Source organism: Lithobates pipiens, unplaced genomic scaffold (assembly GCF_037356315.1).
Source record: "Lithobates pipiens isolate NorthernLeopardFrog02 unplaced genomic scaffold, aLitPip1_a1.2 Scaffold_16, whole genome shotgun sequence".
Taxonomy (NCBI): Eukaryota; Metazoa; Chordata; class Amphibia; order Anura; family Ranidae; genus Lithobates; species Lithobates pipiens.
The window spans coordinates 117,046,708-117,071,118 of record NW_027507748.1 but is presented as its reverse complement, the minus strand read 5'-3'; the positions used below and the strand labels follow the sequence as shown (position 1 = coordinate 117,071,118).

At 42.4% G+C, this 24,411-nt stretch overlaps 1 protein-coding gene across 2 annotated transcripts in view; it reads right to left on the bottom strand.

The window, feature by feature from the left end:
• EFCAB5 (EF-hand calcium binding domain 5) overlaps nt 1–23,804 on the bottom strand; it is a 75,918-nt gene extending 52,114 nt beyond the window's left edge. The window contains exons 1-6 of one of the 2 annotated variants that reach the window (XM_077480338.1): nt 23,664–23,794; nt 21,212–21,323; nt 16,745–17,285; nt 10,824–10,980; nt 10,156–10,219; nt 2,335–2,399 (exon numbers count right to left, since the gene is read on the bottom strand). In XM_077480338.1, the coding sequence (XP_077336464.1) occupies nt 2,335–2,399; nt 10,156–10,219; nt 10,824–10,980; nt 16,745–17,253 (795 nt within the window). In that variant the 5' untranslated portion in view covers nt 17,254–17,285; nt 21,212–21,323; nt 23,664–23,794. Of the gene's footprint in view, nt 1–2,334; nt 2,400–10,155; nt 10,220–10,823; nt 10,981–16,744; nt 17,286–21,211; nt 21,324–23,663 lie in introns of both variants that reach the window. The other variant, XM_077480337.1, reaches the window with a different exon arrangement.
• Between the last annotated feature and the right edge of the window lie 607 nt (nt 23,805–24,411).

Sequence of the window (24,411 nt, the reverse complement as noted above, 5' to 3'; positions counted from 1 at the left end):
AAAGCACAATAAATAGGTGTGAATAGACCCATAGAAAATAATTGGATTCCACTTGTATGTTGTCACATGACAGCCAAAGCATGACAAATGGCACAGGTGTGAATAGGGACTTACCAGCAAAGGCAGCCATTTTTAAGGTTAAGCCCTATATCAGTCTTTCATTTCTACTGACACTGATATTTGTAAAGGTCCTAGAAAAAGACGAAACCTTGAAGAGTAAGGACAGATCTTTCTTTTTTCATTTTAATAGAATAAGGAAGGGTTAGAGCCCCCATTAGGCTTTAATTGCTGTTGGTGTCCCTGCAGGGGGCATTCACCTTCTCTATTTGTCCTGGTGAGTTAAGCAGAAAGTGAGGGGAAATTCAAAATATTACAGTTGTCATCAGAAAAAGAGGTAAGGGGATACCTGTTCCTTTTATTACCGTCTAAAAGTTTGGAGGAATATTTTTCAGCTATAAGAGGTAAAGGAAAAAAAAATTGCCCCAATGGGACACAGATAGCAAAAATAAAAGTAGTTTAAAGTGTACTATAAATTACTACAATGTGTAGTAACCTATAGTAACCTACAATGATTATATTATTTTTATACAGGATTTATGTAATGACCAAAGCTTGGGCAACACTATACAAGAATTTTGGTCACAGTAAAGCAAAATCTTGCTATGGGTTACTGAGTGTTTCTCATCACGATCTTGTATTAGTCAAAAATAGAAAAATAAATCAGCATAAGGGACATTATCTACTATCAATGTAAAGTGTCTCTTGTACTGCTGACTCCTGCTTTCGTTGAAATCTTCCAGCTCTAAACCCCCTACTCACGGCCTCAATCCTCCAGTGCCACAGGGGTTAATAGAGCCAAGAGATCTGTCATATGCACTCACCAAAAATGCCAACTATGCCAACCATTTCTGCTCCTCTCCTCTATTCCTCTAAGCTGTATTATAGCTACTATTAATGAAAAATGGTCAATGAATGGAAGAGGTGGACCCTTCATTCATCTGCCTGTCCTCTATTTATAGATAGTTTTTCAGTTATAGGAGCTATAGTATGTCTCCTATGAATGGAGGAGGTAGGCAGATAGGGCAGGCATATTCAGCATTCTTGATGAGTGAATGCAGGTCTCCCAGCTCTATTAACCCCAGTTATCATAACCTTCTGGTACTCTGGCAGTCAATACAGCCAAAGGATCTGCCATATACACATGTAGGCAGGTGCAGTCCACTTTCTCCACTGCAGGTGGTGCTCAACCGCAGCGACATTGCAGAGGCAGAGGAAGTCAAGAGGAACACGGTTCCTCTATGGTTTCCTGGGTCATTGGGGGAGATATCTTATTGGATGCTGACACTTCATGTGACCCTGCCAGCCATTTTGGGTCTGGCAGAGTCTATTTAAGACCCCGGCTCCCAGGCTCAGTGTGTGGGTAGTGTAGGGACAGGTCTGTCAGGGACAGTAATAGCTGTAGAGAGAGGCTCTAGATTAGTAGGGAAAGAGCAGGGACATGCCATCCTTTCTGGAAGCCTTCCGTTTGGGTACTGACCGACCAGACTGCATTTCTCCCCTCAAGACAGACACTGTGGGTGCACCCAAGACCTACTGTTATACTCTTCGCTGCAACATTCTGTGAGTGCGCCTGGTCGGGTTGTCTTCCTGCTGGCTAGTTGTGCTTTGCTGTACTTTAACTTCAATACAGATCTGCAACTGGACTCCGAGTGTTTACTGCTGCTGCATCATGCTGCACCTTCCCTACACATCATCAAGAATGCCTACCCATGCCATTTCTGCCCACAACATCCATTCAGGGGGAGGTCGGAGAAGAAACATTTCAAGTAAAGCAGGAGCCAGCAGTACATGGGACACATCAAACTAATGTAAGTACTGTCCCTTGTTGATTTATTTAATTTATTTTATTAAACTTGGGCTTTAATTAAGAACAGAGACGCATATTGGAATCAGGAACTGTAAAAAAATATATATATAAGGTAGTTAAAAGAAGGTTGAATGTTAAACTGGACAAAGGAAAACAAGCCTAAAAGATATTCCCAATAGCAGCTAACCAGGTATCACCGTTTGTTTTTGATCGGTAACTTTTATAGGTTGCTTTGGGCAACAACCCCACTTTCGTGCTCAGTTTTTTTTTTCCAGCTGTAACATTGGTACATGAGACAATGAAATAGGGTCAAATTTGGTGTGTCACCAGTTCCTGTACAGTATGGGAACAAAACCATATGGTTTACATAAAAAGAATGCACATATTATGAAAAGATAATTGTTAGACATTGTACTGTTTATTGAAATACATTCAATAATTAGGTGTTAGGAAAAAAAAAATGTAACCTCTATAAACTCTTCTTTACTAAGCTTCTGTTCCAGGGTGTCCGCTGTCTCCAGCTCTTTGATTTCTGACAAACAAGATATGTTCTATTACAAAATATTGCTATTTACGTAATTCTTGCTAAACATCATTCTTTTTTTTTTAATTATTTATTAAATTATGTATTATTTATTTGTGTACCAGAAAACAATACAGTCAACAGGATAATAATAGTCATCCTAAATACCGACAATACAGTGCATGCAAATAGGACTAGATAAGGCTGACATGTGGTGTCTACAGTAAAACCATCTGGTCTTATGTTCTTACGATTTCCCGAGCAACGGTCAGATGCTTCATGCTTTTCTATATCATTTACTCTGGCGAACCATTGGACAAGGGTAGAAGGAGAATGTTGTTTCCACATGGCAGGAATACAGGCTCTAGCTGAGTTAAGTAAATGTTTAAGCAAAGATTTATGGTACTTTTTCCTGAAAAGGGGGGTTAGATTTAAAGGTGTCAGGGCTGGGGTAGCCCTTCCTCCTCTGGGCTGGCCGCTCAGCTGTCGGCTAATTGCCAGCTCTCTTCTCTTTCCACAGTTACCAGCTGTTCCCGATGATGCTCGTCTGACCTGCCTATTTAACCACTTTCAGACCGGACCAATTTGCTGGTCAAAGACCAGACCACTTTTTGCGATTCGGCACTGCGTCGCTTTAACTGACAATTGCGCGGTCGTGCGACGTGGCTCCCAAACAAAATTGACGTCCTTTTTTTCCCACAAATAGAGCTTTCTTTTGGTGGTATTTGATCACCCCTGCGGTTTTTATTTTTTGCGCTATAAACAAAAATAGAGCGACAATTTTGAAAAAAATGCATTATTTTTTACTTTTTGTTATAATAAATATGCCCCAAAAATATATAAAAAAACATTTTTTTCCCTCAATTTAGGCCGATACGTATTCTTCTACATATTTTTGGTAAAAAAAATCGCAATAAGCGATTATTGATTGGTTTGCGCAAAAGTTATAGCGTTTACAAAATAGGGATAGTTTTATAGCATTTTTATTAATAATTTTTTATTATTATTTTTTTTACTAGTAATGGCGGCGATCTGCGATTTTTATTGTGACTGCGACATTGTCGGGGACCCATCGGACATTTTTGACACATTTTTGGGACCATTGTCATTTATACAGTAATCACTGCTATCAGGGCTCGAGTCCTGCGGGAACGCGTGGGAACGGCGTCCCCGCACTTTTTTCACAGCAGGAACGCCGTTCCCTTTGCAGGACCAGAGCCGCCCGAGGCTCTAACACAGTCTGCTAGCTGCTTTGTCTTCACAGAGCTGACATCGGAAGAGCAGCACAGTGATGCACGGAGGGCAGGGGCTGGCTCAGTTAACTGATTGGTTAATAGAACTGCTCTGCATTCTATCAACCAATCAGTTAACTGGGGCAGGTCCCGCCCTCTGTCCATCCCTTTGCTGCACTTCCGATGTCATCTGCTGTGTCCTGTGTAAGGTAAGACAGGGAAGAGGGCACTGTTATGAAGGAGGGAGGGGGAAAAGTATCAGAAACAGAAAGGAATGAGGAGGGGTGATATAAAAGGGAGGCAGGGCAGGAATGTGAAGGGGGGTTCTACAAAGGGGGTGAGGACAGGAATGTAAAGGAGGTGCCATAAAGGGGCTGAGGACATGTTTAAATTTTAAAACTAGCTACTTGGTCATCTTCTGTACTATGTCGCATTCGCAGTCTGATCATCTCCTGTAGTATGTCGCATTCACAGTCTGGTCATCTCCTGTAGTCGCATTCGCAGTCTGGTCATCTCCTGTAGTCGCATTCGCAGTCTGATCATCTCCTGTAGTCGCATTCGCAGTCTGATCATCTCCTGTAGTCGCATTCGCAGTCTGGTCATCTCCTGTAGTCGCATTCGCAGTCTGGTCATCTCCTGTAGTCTCATTCCCGGTCTGGTCATCTCCTGTACTATGTCGCAGTCTGGTCATCTCCTGTAGTCGCATTCGCAGTCTGATCATCTCCTGTAGTCGCATTCGCAGTCTGATCATCTCCTGTAGTCGCATTCGCAGTCTGGTCATCTCCTGTAGTCGCATTCGCACTCTGGTTATCTCCTGTAGTCACATTCGCAGTCTGATCATCTCCTGTAGTCGCATTCGCAGTCTGGTCATCTCCTGTAGTCGCATTCGCGGTCTGGTCATCTCCTGTAGTCTCATTCCCGGTCTGGTCATCTCCTGTACTATGTCGCATTCGCAGTCTGGTCATCTCCTGTAGTCGCATTCGCAGTCTGGTCATCTCCTGTAGTCGCATTCGCAGTCTGGTCATCTCCTGTAGTTACATTCGCAGTCTAGTCATCTCCTGTACTATGTCGCATTCGCAGTCTGGTCATCTCCTGTAGTCACATTCGCAGTCTGGTCATCTCTTGTAGCATGTCGCATTTGCAGTCATTGTATTTTATGTGAAATATATATATGCATATGAGCGTATCTTTTTTTTTTTTTTTTTTTGGTAGGGGAGTGGATCTTGGGTGGGAGTTCCCACACTTTTTTCCCCAGGACTTGACCCCTGACTGCTATATAAATGCAGTGATTCCTGTGTAAATGACACTGGCAGTGAAGGGGTTAACCAGTGGGTGGCAGTGTAGGGGTTAAGTGTTCCTAGGGGTGTGTTACTAACTGTGGGGGGGTTGGGCTTTCATTTAGTGTACACTGATCTCTGCTCCAATCACATGGAGCAGAGATCAGCGTCACTAGTTGCTAGGCAGAATGGAAAAATGTTGTTTATACAGCATTTCCTCCATTCGGCCGCTCCGTGAGACGATCTCGGGGATGTCCGCGGCGATCGAGTCCGCGGGTCCCGCGACCGGACTCAGGGGGGTCCCGACCAGCGCGGGAGCGCGCCGCCGGCGGCGCGCTCCCGATGGCAGGGCGGCATCGAATATTGGACGTACATGTACGCCAATATGCCTGCCCGTGCCATTCTGTCGACGTACATCGTCGTGCGCTGGTCGGGAAGTGGTTAAAGCCTTCCAGTTCACTTTTTCCATTGCCTTCGTGTTGGTCACATCACAAGGAACCATCTCCTGCTGTTTGTTCAAGACTGGCTTGCTGACATCCCTCCTGGCTTATTATCCTGCTTGCAGTTGCTCTCTTTGGATCCCTGACTTCTGGCCTGGCTGATTACCTGATCTGGTTTAGGAACTTTGGACTGGCTGACTACCCGATCTGGCTACTGGACTCTGACTATGCTTGACTACACTTTTTTCTCTTTACCTTTTTATTTTTATTAATAAACAAGTGTGATTTGATTGTAGTTCTGTCTCAGTCTGATTCATGGTTTCTGACAGGAGGATCGCTGTGGGTTCATCGAACAGTGAGATATCTGTGAATTTGTAAATTAATTAAACTTGCTGCCATAATGGACAACTGCCAGGACACTCCCAAAAAAATGTGCAAAAGTGTGCCCATGTGAGAGCAGAATCTCTGGCAGCAGTAATCCAATTGTGGGAATAGTTTGGCTAGTACAGACGGGGTCCTGTACCACCGGGTCACGATTTGATAGGCTATGTCCTGCTACTTCATGCATAATGAAGATTTATAAGCAAAAAAGAGAATCCTGTCTTTTTGTTGTACTGTAAAAGTGACCTCCAAGTCTCTTTTTCATTTTGCAAGAAAGGCGGGGGGGGGGGGGTCCGATTGCGCATGCAGATCATGTAGATGTCTACCAGACACCCAGGACGGCTCACAGACAGAGGTGTACGTCACTTCCGGTTGGAGAGAGAGCGGGGAGGAGTGTGCATTTGTTGCTCCTTCATCCTTTATCCTTCATCCTGAAGTGTCTCACTCTGTCCTGAGTGTTTGGAAGAGCTGGGAACCACCGGCATCCCTGGACCCATCAGCTGCCTCTTCACCAGTGAGAAGATCATCTTTCCCACAAGCGAATGAACCACATTATTAATTCCACATATGCTGACATCTCATACTTCTTGTGAGTTACCAATTGTCTTTTATGGAATAAAATGTCTTAATGCTGCACTTAGATGGCACTGCTCTCCTTCCGTCTTTGCCTTCCACAGAGTTACTTCTAGCCTGTCACGAGCTGGCAGCCGTCCACAGTCAGCTTATCTAATAACACTTCAACTGTCCTTGCAGGAGTGGACTGACAAGTCATGGGGCCCCTGGGCAATAGGAGATTATGGGGCCCCCGGGCAATAGGAGATTATGGGGCACCCAGGCAATAGATTATGGGGCCACACATCATATATACACACACACCTACAGTATACACACACAGACACACAATATACACACACAGTATACACACACAGAATACACATACACACATTGAAAAGGTACTGGAGAGGCGGGACAGCTATAATCTTGGGATTTTTTTTAAAAAAACTGATTTTTACATACTGTCCCTGGTTTTATTGAGGCTGGCAACCCTGATGGGGCCCCTTAGTGGCATGGGGCCCTCGGGCAGTGTCCGAGTGCCCGAATGGTCAGTCCGCCCCTGTGTCCTTGTACCATAAATGTACCCCTCCACATGAACTCTAATTACCCACTCTTTCTTTATCCAGCTGATCGAGTGCACATGATCAAATGTACTTCCAAAGCGCTGCAAATGACCTGCACAAACTAAATGATTTCTAGATATTCACTCTAATCTACCAATAGATGATAATGTAAAAATACCTGTAATCAGCTCTTGACTTAAGATTTAACTAAAGGCAAAGCTTTTTTTTTTTTTACTTTGGATGGAGTAGTGAAAAGATAGAACCCCTGTCCTTTTTTTAAACAGACAACCCCTTTATTTCTTCTTTATATCTCCCCTTTAGGGAGATTCACTTTTTCTAAATGTCGGATCACCAATGTCACCGGGAATGAGAGTGAGGTTATATCCAAAATTTTTAATTGCCACCAGAACCTGAATAGAGGGAAAATTTCACGATGGGGCACTTGTTCCTAAGAAGAGATTTTTCTCACATTGGAAAGATATCCCCTAACTTACCGTAGAGTCTACAGGATAGGAAGTGAAGGGAAATCTCACTAATGAGACAGGGATGGCAAAAAAATTAGATAGACGTGTCACCACTCCCCTTCTCTATCCAAAATGAATAAAACAACAGAAAATCATATCATACTTAACATCATTTTCTTTTCCAGGTTCCTATCCATGGTGGCAGCATACATGTGATAGTAGCCCTGCCCACTTCCACCCACAACACCAGTGCATAGCTATAAAGTGCTAACATCCACACAACAGCCCATTCCCTGTACATCGCTAGGAACTAACTGGATGGGTTCAGTATACTGCCATGGATAGGCACCAGGAAAAGAAAATTACGATAAATATGATACACTTTTCTGTTTTCCTGGTGCCTCCATGGCAGCATACCTGTGATAGATCAATAACTAGCTAACAGAGTGGGAAGCTTCAGCAAATCCTATCATATAAGAAAATGAGTAAGCTACTGGCTTCATGCCAAAGAGAGCTGTAGAGAGGACTACTAAGCCATATTACTTCCCAACTACCCCGAATTTCCCGGGACATTCCTGGGATTCAGATCTTTGTCCCGGTCCTACTGTTTCCTGGGAAATGGCCAAAAGAAATGAAGCTGCATTTCTACTGACAACCGCTTTCATTGCCACCTGGGCTCTGCCTCTTGGTTCTTCCCCTTCGACATCCACAAGCTGGTCTCCTGTGATGGAGAGCCCTGGTTCCTGGTGCCACACTGAGTGAGACTCTGCTCTGTCTCACACTCACTGCGACTGCCTCCTGTCACAAGCATGCCGCCCGGAAAGTGACAGTCTGAACAAGCAACTCTCCCGGCGGCTGCACGTTGAATCCTCCGCTCACCGCCCAGTGCATGAGGGGAGGGGGTGGGTTGTCCTGGGAGGTGGTTTGTCCTGGGGGAGGTCTGTACATATGGGGGGTGGGTTGTCCTGGCAGGTCTGTACATATAGGGGGTGGTTTGTCCTGGGGGGTCTGTACATATGGGGGGTGGATTGTCCTGGGGGGATCTGTATATATGGGGGTGTTTTGTCCTGGTGGGGTCTGTACATATGGGGGGTGGGTTGTCCTGGCGGTCTGTTCTGATGGGGGAGTTGGTACAGATAGAGGGGGGATGACTTGTCCAGATGGCGGTCTGTACTGAGGGAGGGGGTCTGCACTGAGGGAGGTCTGCACTATGGGAGGGGGTCTGCACTTAGTGAGGGGGACCTATACTGCTGGAGGGGAGTCTGTACTGCGGGAGGGGATCTGTGCCGAGGGAGGACTATAGTGGGTGGGGGGTGACACCATGTTTTTACGCACCAGGTGACATCAACCCTAGTGATGCCACTGGTAACTGGGGACAGCTGGTGTAAGGAGGGGCTCTACTGGGGACACCTGGTGTAAGGAGGGACTCTACTGGGGACACCTGGTGTAAGGAGGGATTCTGCTGAGGACATCTGATCTAAGGAGGGACTCTGATGGGGACACCTGGTGTAAGAAGGGACTCTGCTCGGGGACACCTGATGTAAGGGCAGACTCTGTTGGGGACACCTGGTGTAAGGAGGGACTCTACTGGGGACACCTGATGTAAGGAGGGACTCTGGTTTGGACACCTGATGTAAGGAGGGACTCTGGTTGGGACACATGATGTAAGGAGGGACTCTACTGGGGACACATGATGTAAGGAGGCACTCTGCTGGGGACACCTGATGTAAGGAGGCACTCTGCTGGGGACACCTGATGTAAGGAGGGACTCTGCTGGGGAAACCAGATGTAAGGAGGGACGCTGCTGGGGACACCTGGTGTAAGGAGGGACTCTGCTGGGGACACCTGGTGTAAGGAGGGACTCTGCTGGAAATACCTGGTGTAATGCCTGGTGTAAGGAGGGACTCTGCAGGGGACACCTGATGGCATCTGGTGGCAGGCGATGTGACAAGTGAAACGCTCAGGGCTCCCACTGATTCTGCAATATGGTGAGTTGAACTATTTCATTTTATGTTACAATGTAGTAATAGAAATAATGTGCTTCAATCATCCTGATACCATAACAATCATGGTGCTGTGATGATTGAAGCGCTAAAACCAGGTATTTGGAGTATCTTTATCAGCTGATTGTTAAACCTTCTGGAATACACATATTGCTATTGTGGTGTAGGATTTGGGTCTGCTGTTTGTTTCTTTTCTTTCTCCATCCCTCATTCATCTCAGACTCTAACCACACCCCTTTGAGCCATACCCCCTTTAAGCTACGCCCACCCCCCCCCCCCCCCCTTAAAGCACACCTAATGCTTGCCGCAGCGCGCCACATTTTTTCATTTCTCAATACTCCCCGCCTTCACATGGATGCCCAACCCCCTAATTATAGCAAGACTCCGAATACAGACAAAAAAGTGCCCCTATAATTTTTTTTCAACGTTGGCAATTATGCTAAGCCCATCAGTAGTGATGAAAGAATTTGCCATAACAAAAACTGATTTGCTCTCCTGCCTGTCCTGTTGGCTGACATCTCTGCACAAGGTGCCCACGATGTCCAGATGCTGCTGGAGGAATATACAGCAATTGCTTTCAGTAGTTGCAGCCCAGCCATATAGTGGAACCTTCAAATTAACTTTCAGAATGGGCTGTTGTGTGCGTGTTAACACTTTATAGCTATGCACTGCCCCATTGGGTGGAAGTAGGTGGGGCTACTATCACATTTTATGCTGCCATGGAGGCACCAGGAAAAAGCTTTGCCTTTAGATATACTTTTAAAAAGGTGAAATACATTTTAGAAAATAGCTAATCTCTACTCGTTAGTATGCCATCCTGTATGACCATATTAATATTAGTGGCTCCTACCTGGTTTGGGCCCTGCTGTATTTTCAGAGACAAGCTCAAAGAATGATTTTAAAGCACTTTGTACCTACAATGACACAAAATGACAGTGGGATTGATTTACTAAAGTATTTGGACAAGAGCAAGGATAAATCACAATGGTATGCTTGCACCTTGAGCTCACATAAGGGCACTGAAGTAGGCATGAATAGTGAACACTGTATCTGAACCTGTATAAAAAAAATTATACACTGATGTGGGAACTTCTCCAGCTACGACACTGTAGCATATACTTCGTAGCAAACCGCATTTCTATGTACATTTATATGCACTGTGGCTGCCTAGTAAATAATGTGAGGATATATAGAGTAATTTGTTCCCTGAAAATTACTGATGCACCAGTATGTGTATTTAGTAAATCAGGTCCAATATGCAACTAGGAGCAGCATGCTACTATGAGGGGAGTTAATCAAAACTGAAAATGACAGAATCTGGAGCAGCAGTGCATGGCAACCAATTATATTCTAACTTCATCTTTAGTTGGGCTACATACAGTATTAAGCATGAAAACAAAAACAGATCTAATTAACGTTGGCTAATTTCTGTGACATTATGGTGAATTTGATGTCTAACACTCTGTAGATAGACCCCCTTAGAAATTTAGTAGAACTGATGAGAGTTCTTGAACTTACCAGTGCAAGAGGGATCCTCCCGGTGACATCTAGTGTCCATTCTTGGAACTGCAAGGACAAAGCTTCCTTTCTCTTCTGCATTACCTGGCTGTGGATATTTTCCACCTGTCCCCTGTTCTCTTGGTTTTCCTTCAGCTCTTCTTTCAGCTGTCCTAGTCTGCCATCAAAAAAGTGTGTCATGCATAACGTATATTGTGTATAAAATATCTACCACATAATCACGTATCTCATTACTACATAACTTTTTACTGAGTATTAACCACTTCAGCTACGGAAGGTTTACCCCTCTTCACGACCAGGCCATTTTTTCCGATACGGTACTGAGTTACTTTAACTGCCACTGTACCCAAATAAAATGTATATCCCTTTTTTCCCCAAACAGAGCTTTCTTTTGATCTATTTGATCATCTCTGTGTTTTTCATTTTTTGCGCAATCTTGCAACAATTTTGAAAAAAAATAGTAAGAATTTAACTTTCTGCTATAAATATCCAAAAAAATATATGTAAAAATCTAATTTCTTCATCAATTTAGGCCAATTCTGCTACATATCTGTGGTAATAAAAAAAAAAAAATTCCAGCAAGCGTATATTAATTGGTTTGTGCAAAAGTTCTAGCATCTACAAACTATGGATTATATTTATGGAATTTGTATTTATTTTTACTAGTATCAGTAGCGGCGATCAGTGACTTACAGCGGGATTGCGATATTGCGGTGGACAAATCAGACATTAAATTACTTCACTTTTTTGTGAACCAGTGACACTAGTACAGTTAACTGTGATAAGAATATGTACTGTGTTACTGTACTAATGGGACGGGGGGATAAAAGGGTTAACTGTGTACTTAGCCAGTGTTTGTGTACTGTGTGGGAGGTGTTTTTACTAAGGGAAGACATGGATCCCTGTCCCTGCTTTCCAGGAACGCAGGATCCATGCCTTCACTACTGACAGAAAGGCAATCTGCCTTGTTTACATAGGTAGACTGCCCTTCTGTCTCTGTAATGAACAATCAGCGGGTGCCAGCGGACACAGAGTCCACGGTACCCTCTGATCGGCTCCTGCTGTACATAATCACAGCGGGAGCAAGCTACCGGCAGCCCACATTAACGATGATGCCCAGAAGTGCGGAATCATATATATACATATATGTGTGTGTGATTCAATGCACAGTGGCTGCCCTGTAGCAGTAAAACTGCTATAGAGTGGTCACAAAGTGGTTAAAGTAAACCTGTTGTGATAGAATTAGGGAGACTGGCATTGCCAACCTCCTGAAAATTATTGTTGTCTGACTTTTTTTTGGCCTATTGAAAAGCAGATAAGCAGGTCAGAAAAGTCAGAACAAAGACAATTCTTTTCTGAATATATGTTCCAGGTCCTTAAAATAGAGTGTTTCAAAAATGATGGTGCAAAATTAAAGCCGATTTATTCATAATGGAAGCAACACACATGAATTAACATGAAAAGACACGCTAGCTGTCCAAGTTTTACCTCTGCACTACAAATGTTCGATGTTAGCACCATTTGGAGACAGTACTCCAGTTCGGTCCCGAGTCAGACTCGTGCCAGCATGTCCTCAGATATTGACCTCACTGTTTCTGTGATGCGTCATCACAGGACGTTCAGGTCCTGTGGCATGGGGGGAGGGGACATACACCAAGTCCTTGGTGTACCCCCACAAAAAGAAGTCGCAGGGTGTTGGGCCTGGCAATCGCAGAGGCCAGAGCGACATCGTGAATCGTTCTTTCCTGCAAGGCAACAGCCCTCGTTTGTGCAAATTCCAACACACAAAAAGCCTTCTCTTACTTCAAAGTCGCCATCTTGTGTACATAGCGTTATACTACGGCTCTGGTGGTGGTGACATGAACAAGCAAATAAACAGAAAATAACTTGAGATCTTTCGCCTGCATAATTTTCAACAATTGGCTGTTTACCATTGTAGTCGTGATGCAAAAGTACAAACTTGTAGCGAAAGTGAGGAAAATGCACCATACTTTTTGAATCACCGTATTGAGGCAAAAGGGTTATCAGTGGGTACCACCACAATCTACCTGCATATCTGAGCTACATCATAAACAATGAAGCTACTCACACCCCTTTGCCCTAATGGGATTCACTGCATATTCTACCTGAGGTGATCTGGACGGAAGCTTTACATTTTGTGCAATATTTGTGAGGCATAATATGTAACTGCCACACATGGTCATTTAGGGCCAGTTCACCCCACATGCAGTCCAGTCAGTTTTTTTTTTCTGCATCAAAAATGCACAGAAAGTAGGTTATATGGTTTCCAATGTCACAGTTCACACCAGTGCAGTCAGTTCCAGGGCAGTTAGGGTTGCCACCTCATCCCTTTAAACCTGAACACATATGAATCACACAGGTTGAGAGGCTAATTTAATGCAGATAAGGCCACCAAGTGAGTATAATTACCACCTTAACTGCTTCAGCCCTGGAAGATTTTACCCCCTTCCTGACCAAAGCACTTTTTTGCAATACGGCACTGCGCCGTTTTAACTGATAATTTCGCAGTCATTGCACCCAAACAAAATCAACGTAATTCTTTCTCACAAATAGAGCTTTCTTTTGATGGTATTTGATCACCTCTGCGGTTTTTATTTTTTCCATTACAAACAAAAAGAGCGAAAATTTTGGGAAAAAACACAATATTTTTTATCTTTTGCTATAATAAATATCCCCCAAAAATATATAAAAAAAACAATTTTTTTATCAGTTTAGACTGATATGTATTCTTCTACATATCTATGGTAAAAAAAAATCGTATATTGATTGGTTTGCACAAAAGTTATAGTGTCTATGAAATAGGGGATAGTTTTATGCCATTTTATTATTATTATTTTTTTATTAGTAATGGTGGCGATCTGCGGTTTTTATTGGGACTGCAACATTACGGCAGACACTTTTGACACTATTTTGTTACCATTGTCATTTATACAGCGATCAGTGCTATAAAAATGCACTGATTACTGTGTAATTGACACAGGCAGTGAAGGGGTTAACCACTAATGGGCGATGAATCACTAGGGAGTGATTCTAACAGTGGTGGGGGGGGGGGGGGTGGGCTTCAATTCACATGACAGCAGTCACTGCTCCCGATGACAGGGTAGTGATCTCTATCATGACACAAGAAAGAACGGGGAAATGCCTTGTTTACATAGGCATTTCCCCATTCTACGGCTCCATGACATGATCACCAGAAGACCGGCGGACATCGAGTCCGGCGGTCCCGCGGGCATGGTCACCCTGTACGTGGCAGGCGTGCATACGCCTGCTATTCCCGCCTCTTAAAAGGGACATACAGTTATGCCCATTTGCCCACCGCTGCCATTGTGTGGATGAATATCGGCGTGCAGCAGTTGGCAAGTGGTTAATCAGTCACAGAACCTGTGTAATTTACATGTGTTCGGGTTTAAAGGGATGAGGTGTAACCCTAAGGGCAGTCCAGTTCCAGAAAAAAGTAGAACATGCTGCATGCATTTTTTCTGCACTGGACTGCACTGAAACGTGGTAAAACACATAAAACACGCACTGGAGCACATCAAAAATGCCCCCTCGGGGCTTTCACACTGGAGAGACAGCAGCGGCTGTTTCAGGTCAGTTTGCAGGTGCTATTTTTAACGCAATAGTGCCTGCAAAACGACCCAGTGTGCAAAAGGTCTTAGAGATTAGACATGTGCGATTTGTTTTGTTACAAATCAAAATTCGGTCAAAATGTTCGTTATTCAGAGATTAAAATTTAACTGAATTTCTGTCATCACAAAAGTAATGAATTTCATCATCACAAAAGTAATGAATTTCATCATATCCCAAATAAATTATAATGAAACTAAATTACATAGTGAAATAACAAATTATCAGAATTCGAACTCGAAATGGAAACATATTACAATAGATACATTAAGGTATAAAAGTGAAATAAGATGATGAATCATATTTAGGCTGCTTTATAGAATAGAATAGAAAAATATAGAATATACAAATATAAAAGGAATAGAATAGAATGTAATAAAATAGAATAGAATTAAAATTCCCCCCAGTGGGCCTGATAGAGCAGATAATCCCCACTGTGGCAAGCCGCACTCTGGTCGGGCTACTTATTTTTTACGCCCGAAAGGCCATAGCCCTTAGTTAGCGTAAGCCCACTCCTCCTCCTATCTCTCTCTGGAAACACCTGGTCAACCATAGTCTGCCTCTATATAAGGATTGTTATGCCAATAGGGGTTGCCCTCAAAAATATGATAAGGTTTGGTCCAAATGGCTGGCAGATTCCTCCACAGTCTCAGACTTAACTCCTTCTTAACCTGAATTTCTGGTCAACAAGTAGAAATGTGCAACTGTGCACGCACTATCTGCTCCTGGAACACATGCTTTAGCCCCACGGTGTCCTAATACCCAGGAAGGTAAACCGGCTGCGGCCATGGTGAAGTTTTGTGCTCCCTGTTTTAACTCGTATCAGTGTCTGCCCTATAATTGCACCTATGTAGGTACCCTGGCAAGTCTACTCTGTCATGACCTGTGTATGTTTGTATGTTGTTTTTTTTCTGTTTGAATGTTATTAAAATTAATAAACAGATTTAAAAAAAAAAAAATAATTCCCCCCAGTATTGAATTGTATTGTAATTGTGCTGTCTGCCCTAATGTTGTAAAGCACTGCGTAAACTGTCGGTGCTATATAAAACCTGTATAATAATAATAATAATAATATAATAGCATAGAAAAAAACAGAATAGAATAAAACAGAACAGCATACAATATAGTAGAAAATAAAAGAACACAATAAAACTGAAAATAATAGAGAATAAAAGAATAAAATATAATAGAAAATAAAATAATATAATATAATAGAAAGTAAAAGAATAGAATCAAAAAGATTAGCATAGAAAAAAATAGAATATAATAGAATTAAATAGAACAAAAATAGGTGTCTTCTGAAATTCAAATCAATTGGCAAAAAAAACAACTAATTGAATCTGAATATACGAAACTAACTTCCAAAACAAATCATTCTAACATAATATACATGACGAGAATAAATTATTAACTTAACGAACAAATTAGAAATGAAACAAATTTTTCCATTGTGCATATCTCTATTGGAGATTTTTTAGTAAATGCAATTTTTCTAGTCTCCCAAAAACAGGTACTGCTCCATACCCATCAATCCTTCGCAGTCTTGCACAAGACAGGTGATGACTCCAAGAGCGCCTGTCTCTGCTCTGTCCCACCATCACAACCAGATACTGAGCTGCACACTGATAAAGCTGCGTGTGATACAATTTAATCAGCAGCACAAACACACAGAGTGGCCCTATCTACAAACTGCCCCATTTAACACGTTTCACCCATATGATTCACCTTGTATAGGTGAAACACATTGGAGTGAGGTGTAGGCGAGAAGTGCCAACTGAATGAGCTGTGGCATCATTGATAGGCAATTTTATTATTTGAATAATATGTTAACCGAGTAATTTGTATATATGTATGTGATCTCTTGGTGTCTCATGCCTATTCCTTTTGTATCAGTATTAAAAGGAGAAAGAGACCCATCAAACACAAAGAAGTGGAACTAGGTGAGGGCCAGATGGTTAGCACGGAGAAGGGTATTGTCTTCCTTTACTAATGTATAAATAGTATTGAACTCAGTCCATTGTTGGTGGTAATATTATAGCAAGTAATTACAGCGATGCTGAGGACACCAATCAGTTGGGACAACAATTTCCATACATAACAGATTTTAGGTGCCTCACGTGTTTGTGACAAACCACCATGGCAAACCACAAGGTACCACCATGATAAGAAAGAATGTACATACAATAATAGAACAATGAACCTCAAAGGAATAGCTTCAGCTTCTTCTACAAGGACCTTGAACAGTCAATGCTATGTACTACATTTTAGCTTACCTGTTGAATTCTAAGTCAAAAACATTATTTTTCAGATCAGCAACTACTTGCTTTAGGCCACGAACATAGGCAGATTTTTCAGAGCCGGGAAAGAACCCAGGATTATGTCTCATAAGGTATTCTCCAAGATAATTAACTGGATCAAATTTTACTGAGTCCTCTTCAAGAACTTTTTTTTTGTCGACCTCTTGGAGCATGGCCTCAACCCCGTGAACAACAGAGGGCATTATACTGTCAAGCAGATAAGCTCGTGTACCCACAGTCAATTTGTCTTGGCTGTACCATTCCTTTGCCAATTCATCAGCAGGAACAATTTCTTCAATTTTCTTCTCTTGTTCTCTTTGTTTTTTAATATTCGCTAATGTTTTTTGTTGCAGTTTTAAGCCTCTTTCATGCATTTTGTCAGACAATATTCCTCTATAGTCTTGATCAGTTTCTGTGGAATGGGGTAACTGTGTATTTTCCATGCTGTTAGAGGTGAATGCAGCGTTTGTTGTAGGAGTTTCCATGACTGATGACTGAAAAACTCTTAATTCTGTAACTAAATTATGAGAAAAACAAACAATCTATAATTAGATTAAAATATATGACACTTGCCTATTAAACAAAAAGTTACCGTTAGACCCTCCAAACATTTTTTTTTAAGAGGGATGAGAGGACCTCCCAAACAGATGGATTGTCCATTAAGTCCTACAAATAGTAGTAACCTACTGCAACCAAATAGATATCCGTTGCAATAAGTTTTTCCGCTACACAGATACAGCTGATCTGTAAAAATACTACACATGATAGGTTTCTATTGGTTAGTGCACTTTTTGCAATACCCTTTACAGTACTGTGTAAGCTTAAAGTTTGATTAGCTATATAACCCTAGCATTGTATAGGCAGGTACAGTATTTTCTCCACTGCAGGTGGCACTCATCTGATGTCAAGAGGAGCCTCACACTAGTATGATCTCCTCAGTCACAGGGAGGCAGTATTCAATTGGATGCTGGCATCCCATGTGACTTTAGTGGCCATCTTGGGTTACGCAGAGTCTATTTAAGACCCAGGCTCTTGGGATTGGTGCACATTCTGCGTGTTGATAGAGTAAGGATAGGTCATCCGCCTATCAGGGACAGTGCTTATCGTCAATGAGAGGTTCCAGGCGGGTAGGGAAAGTGCAGGGACACCCCATCCTTCCTGGAAGCCGCCTCACCTGGGTGTGAACCAGCCAGGCTGCACTCCACCCTTCAAGACAGACACTGTTGGCACACCTGAGACCTAATACTATTACTCATCGAATAACATCCTGTGAGTGCACCCAGTTAGGTTATCCTCCCGCCTGGCTTGTTATGCATTACTGAATTTCAGTTTCTGTTTTTTGCAACTTGGCTCTAAGTATTTATTGCCACCCCTCCACGCTGCACCCAACCACATGTGTGTGTATATAGCTTTAAAGTAGATTTTTAACAGTTTTCACATGCAGCATGTTACCTTGCATACAAATACAAATGCCATATTTGCTTTCCTCCAGTGCTCCTCATTTGCATCTAAAGTGTCTTTAAAGTGATTGTAAACCCTTTACAACCACTTTTGCCTACAGGTAAGCCTATATTAAGGCTTACCTTTAGGTACCGTGAATTTCTCGAAACTTGCACAGTTTAGGAGATATTCACTATACGCATGTTCCAACGTCATCAGCACATGTACACTGAAGAAACGGCTCATGTGTGCCATTTATTTAGCTGCTGTGCTGTGATTGGCGGCTCCTGCATGCATGTGCAGGAGTGACGTCATCGCATGTCCGGCCAATTACAGCGCCGGAGCCTGCAAACCCAGATGTAACATTCCGGAGATATGTCGCCTGTCACAGCAGTGTACGTGGACTGATGCAACAGCATCGTTCTAAGGTAAGTATTTCTTAATGAGCTAGTATGCAATGCATACTAGCTCGTTATATGATGCGATGCATACTAGCTCCTTATACCTTTGTCTTACAGTTTTTTGTTTTTTTTACAACCACTTTAAATAATCGCCCCTATGGGACGCATATCAACGGTTTCATAGGACTTTTCAGTCCCACCTTTTCAGTTGGCAGCCACACTTTTGGGTTCACACTATTGAAAATCAAATTGAATGCGGGTTTCTCCACATCCAATTTGCGTGTCAGAAGATTGTGACCAGCTCTCAATGGAGCCAGTTCACACATTTCCAGAGTGGCTCCGGTGCGAATTGCACAGGAGTCCTGTGTGTCTTCTGGTCTGTTTTAGGTCCGAATTCAACCAAAAATTCAGACCTGAAATGGTTAACGGGGACGCACCAGACCCCTGCTGTAAGCCGCTCTGTAATGCACTATGAACCCAGCCTCACACTTCCATGAGCACTGGAGTTATATAGATGAGCAGAGGCTACTGTACCAACTTGGGTAATGTTACCACAAGTCTAAGGGTCTGTACACACGGTCGGACATTCCGACAACCAAATCCGTCGGATTTTGTCCTTTGGATTTTATCTGACGGATCTTGTCCGAAACTGTTGCATACGCAAGGTCGGACAAAGTTGTCGGAAAATCCGATCTTTCAGAACGTGATGACGTAATTTCGTTACGATGGGACTACGTTCAGGCTAGTAGCCAATAGATTTGATATAGGAATTTGATCTGAGCATGCGTGGCACTTTGTCCGATCGGAATTCTCTACACATGATCGGAGTAAGTCCGATCGGTGCAGTTTGTCGGAAAATATTTCCAGCAAGTTGGAAAATTCGGATATTCCGACGGAAACAGTCCGATGCATACCACACACAGTCGGAATATCCGTCAAACCGCTCCGATCGAAAACATTCCGATGGAATCTCTGACCGTGTGTACAAGGGCTGATAATCAAGTCATTGGCTTTGCATACAATGCTGACCACACTCCTTACTTTTTCAGCAGGGCCAGTGTTAATAGTCCACAAAGAGAAGTTAGGTACTGCCAGTATTTCTAGCAGGATAACAAGATATCTTTTACTTGTAATGGTGTTCTATAGAGAAATAACAGGACAATGTGCATGTGTGGGCAGACTCTACTATATATAGAGTTTTGATTTGACCACACATACACTTTAACTTCTATTTTATTCTAACCTGCTTGCAGAGGCACAGATACAATTCAAAGGAGCCAGCATCCAGCAAATGCTTATATGGAGTCTGCTCTGTTAGCTTCTTTGAAATCTATGCAAGCACTGGAATAATATATGCAGGGTGCACATTTTATTTAGTTACACAGGCATAATTATACCATTGTGTGAAATATTTTTGGTAATGTGTTCAAAGTAAAGCACACAGTTTTCTTTTCCCATTCAAAGCAAAGCAAAATTTGCTTTAATTAAGGGGTCACAAACTGGCAGCCCTCCAGCTGTTGCAAAACTACAAGTCCCATCATGCCTCTACCTGTAAGAGTCATGCTTGTAACTGTCAGTCTTGCAATGCCTCATGGGACTTGTAGTTTTGCAACAGCTGGAGGTCAGTCAGTTTGAGACCCCTAATTAATTGCCCCCATCTGCTCCATTCAGCCACAGAAATTAAAGCCTAAGTGCAGCCAAAACGGGAAACAGAAAATGCAGCACAAAGGACTTACCACACAGTGATTTGGATGTGTCCCTTGTGCTGATTCCTCTTTTGTCAGTGAAAATGCTCCTCCATCCTTCCACCCACCATTTGCCGTAATCTGCCCATGCGAGGGTGGTTATTACAACTCATCAAGAGAGCCTGACTATGCCTGCTTTTTCTGCCCAGCTCCTCCTCCTCCGCCATACTGCAGGTTCAATGAATGAAGCAGGATCTATGAATGGAGGATGGGTGGATGATTGATAGCTCTGCCCCGTCCATTCATAGACCTTTCATTCATAGAAGCTGTAGTATGGTTTCTATGAATGGAGCAGCTGCGTGGAAAGAGTGGGCTCATATAAAGTACAGGTGTTCTTTAAAGTGTTACTAAACTCAGGACCCTGCATTCACTATATCTGGTCTCCCACAGTACACAGAACATGGAAATGTAATTATTTTAGTAAATATAAAGTGCTAAATATCTTTTTTCATCAGTAGTTAGAGCAGTCTTGTGACTTCTATCAGTGTCTTGTTAAAGCTTGTAGGAGGAGATTTCATTCTCCCCTGGTTGTTATATGAGGCTGCAGGACCCCCTGACCCTCTGTCTGGACAGTGCTGATTGGCCCTGTGCTCTCCCAATAAAAAAATAACTCTCTAGCAAACTGAGCATGTCTCCAAGGCTCTGTTCTATCAGCAGATAGATTGAGGACTGTGGAAGAAAGGGAGGATCGGAGAAGACAGGATCAAACACCCTTTTTACACAATGTGGAAAGTTAACCCCTTAGGTTCCACAGCTTCACTGCATATAAAGACTGATGTTACTGTTGTGGGTTTAGTAACACTTTAAGGCCTCCCACAGTATTTATTAGGTGCAAGCACAATAATGATATACAGTACCTAATGTAACATCACATAGCAATCAACGTTCATTTTACTGTAGCCATATCAGTGAAAAATCCAATCTCCCTGCTTTCAGTTATCATATTTTGTTGTTAAAGGACAACTCTACCTAAAGAGAAATAAAAAAAAAATTTTCATATTTATTACATGAGTACATTAGAGTGTATCTATGGTCAAACCATAAAATCCTATATTTATTTGCACATTGTATTTCAATTATTTTTAGCCCACTATTAATCTGATCTTAAAATGCGTAAACTTACTTTGTGATGATCCTCACATATTTAATTTTTTTTAATTCTGTTTCTGTGCCATGTATTCACTGTATCCTTTTAATCAGCACTGCTGTGTCACACATTTCACAGTGCCTCTGTTCCGTCAGATTAGGTGACCCGTCAAAACTTGTAATGGAAGTGACGTTTCTTTGCGGCTATTTAGGTACACCCTGCACTCAGCCGCACTAAGCCTACAGTCTGAAATTGCCAATCGGACATCTTGTTACACCCACCGAAGTCTTGCATTTCACACTTATTTTTACCACTAAACTGAGCTTATATTGTCACATACAGGATTTAGAAGTCCATGACACTGTTTTGATGTTTATTTTTAAAAGCAGCGGTGTTCTGTCAGATTAGCAAACATGTAAGATCAGCAGGCTCGCTGCTGCTTCTAAAATTCAACATCAAAACAATGTCACAGAGTTCTAAATATTGTATTTCACAATATAAGCTCAGTTTCGTAGTAAAAAATAAGTGTGAAATGCAAGACTTCGGTGGGTGTGAGATGTCCGCTTGGCGACTTCAGACTGCAGGCTTAGTGTGGCCGAATGCGGGGTGTACCAAGATGGCCGCTACAGAACCTCACTTCCATTACGAAATCTGACGGGTCGCCTAATCTGATGCCACACCTGCCTTCTGAACTACAGAGGTGCTGACAGGAGGAGTTTCAGGAGGCGGAGTCGGTACAGGAATTTCTGATTACAAGTAGCAAGGTACCATGGGATATATAGTCCTTAGAGATTGTAAGCAAACAGCAGAAGAAAAGCTGCAAAGCATGAAGGGAATCTAGGAAGTTGTACAAAGAGATGACGAGCAGACAGGTAAAACACAACATGAAAGGAGATTTTCAAGTAGGCTTATATTGGACTGTCAAAAATAAAATATTGTTTATTTTTATTATAATGTTGATATTATAAAATTAAAATGTATGCTGTGGTCATAAATTTAATTGTTGCCACTGCCATAGCTAATACCTTAAAGCGCTAGTAAACCGCAGAGGAGCCAGGAAAGGACACACAGACATGGCCACACAGCAGGGGGTAAGTGGCAACCGAGGTCTGTGATGGCCCTGCCATATGGTCCGGTCATCAACAGCCCGCAGACCAGCACCAGTCCGTGGCCCGGGGGTTGGAGACTAATACACTCTAAACTAATACATTCTCATACCTCCCAATTTTTTGAGATGGGAATGAGGTACACCTACCAGCAAAAGTATGCAGGCATAAGACACACCCCTTGCCATGCCCCCTTAAAGGAGAATTGTACAAAAAAAACAAGATTGGTTAAACCCACAAGTGCTTTTTTACCACTATTAATCCTTTATATTGGCTTTTGGAATTTACAAATGCAGCAATTTAGAAATCAGATGAAAGGTTTAGCACTGGAAAACACTTTTGAAAGATAAAAAGTGCATTTTATATACATCAGACCAAAATGAGGGACAAATGAGTGGGAAAGAGGGACAAAAGGGACATTGCTCCAAATCAGGGACAGTCCCTCGAAATCAGGGACAGTTGGGAGCTATGCATTCTGTGGGAAAGCTTGTGTTTTTTTTAAAAACAGACTTGCTGTGCAGATCACTGGATGAAAACAGAATTAATCCTAAAAAAGAAAACAAATGCAGCCATCACATCTAGGAATTAGTAAGCTGCAATATAATAGGTGTTTGTTTTTGGGTTTAACACTACTTTAATCTGCAGACAATGGGGGATTTGGTGGTGCAGTTTGTTACCAAAAACCCAGAATTCTTCCATGGAGAAAAGTCCTAGAGCCGATCCTTTAAGCTTCGTTCACACAGTCACACTAATTTGCAGGTACTGGTTTGTGTCTTTGAACGCACACTGTCTGCTTTCGTGGTCACGTACCCTCCCGATTTTCATATTGGGACCAGCAGATGTGTATATGCAGCTGCAGCGTCCCAATAGACATGAATGGGGCTGACTGCACGCGGATGCACAGAGCACCTGTGCATCCTATGTGGGCAAAGACAGCCCTTCACACGGAGGTACGGATGGGTATGGATGGGTACGGCTGTGTGAACGAGGCCTGAAAATGCTGAACTGTCCAACTGGTAACCATGTATGGAAGTAAAATAGAAATGAAAAAAAGCACAGAACTGGGTGGTGGGGAAACATTTTTGTCTAAATATAGTTGAAAATGTCATATCTTACCTTTTATTAATCACTCCATGCAGGTTTCCTATGCAGGTCAAATCACGTGTAGATTGGCTGGTCTAATAGAAGACCTTTCCTCTATCTGTAGTGTGGGCTCTGTGTGTGTGTGTGTGTCCACTGTGTTTAGCTTGGTCTAGTTGCTAAGAGACCATTCAGCATGTAGTCTCTGAGCTGTGTCCAAGTTCCTGCTTCATCAGGATTGGAAGCAAGCACACTATGTTTTCATTGGCCATTCATGATGAATGGCCACATAAATCCAAATTAACCACTTAAGGGCCGAGCCTCTTTTTGTCACTTGTTGTTTACAATTAGTTTTGTTTTGTTTTTTGCTATAAAATGACTTAAAACCCCCAAACATATATATATTTTTTTGTCAGGCACCCGAAAGAATAAAATGGCGGTCGTTGCAATACTTTATATATTTGTTCAGCGATCTTACAAGCGCAATTTTTTTCAGAAAAAAAAACACTTTTTTAATTAACAAATAAGCCAATAGTAAAATTAGCCCAATTTTTTATACTGTAAAAGATAACATTACGCCAAATAAATTGACACCCAACATGTCATGCTTCAAAATTGCGCCTGCTCATGGAATGGCGACAAACTTTAACCCTTATAAATCTCAATAAGCGATATTTAAAAATTTCCAGTTTTGAGTTACAGAGGCTATCTAGTGCTAGAATTATTGCTCTCACTCTAACGATCGTGGCGATAAGTCACATGTGTGGTTTGAACACCGTTTTCA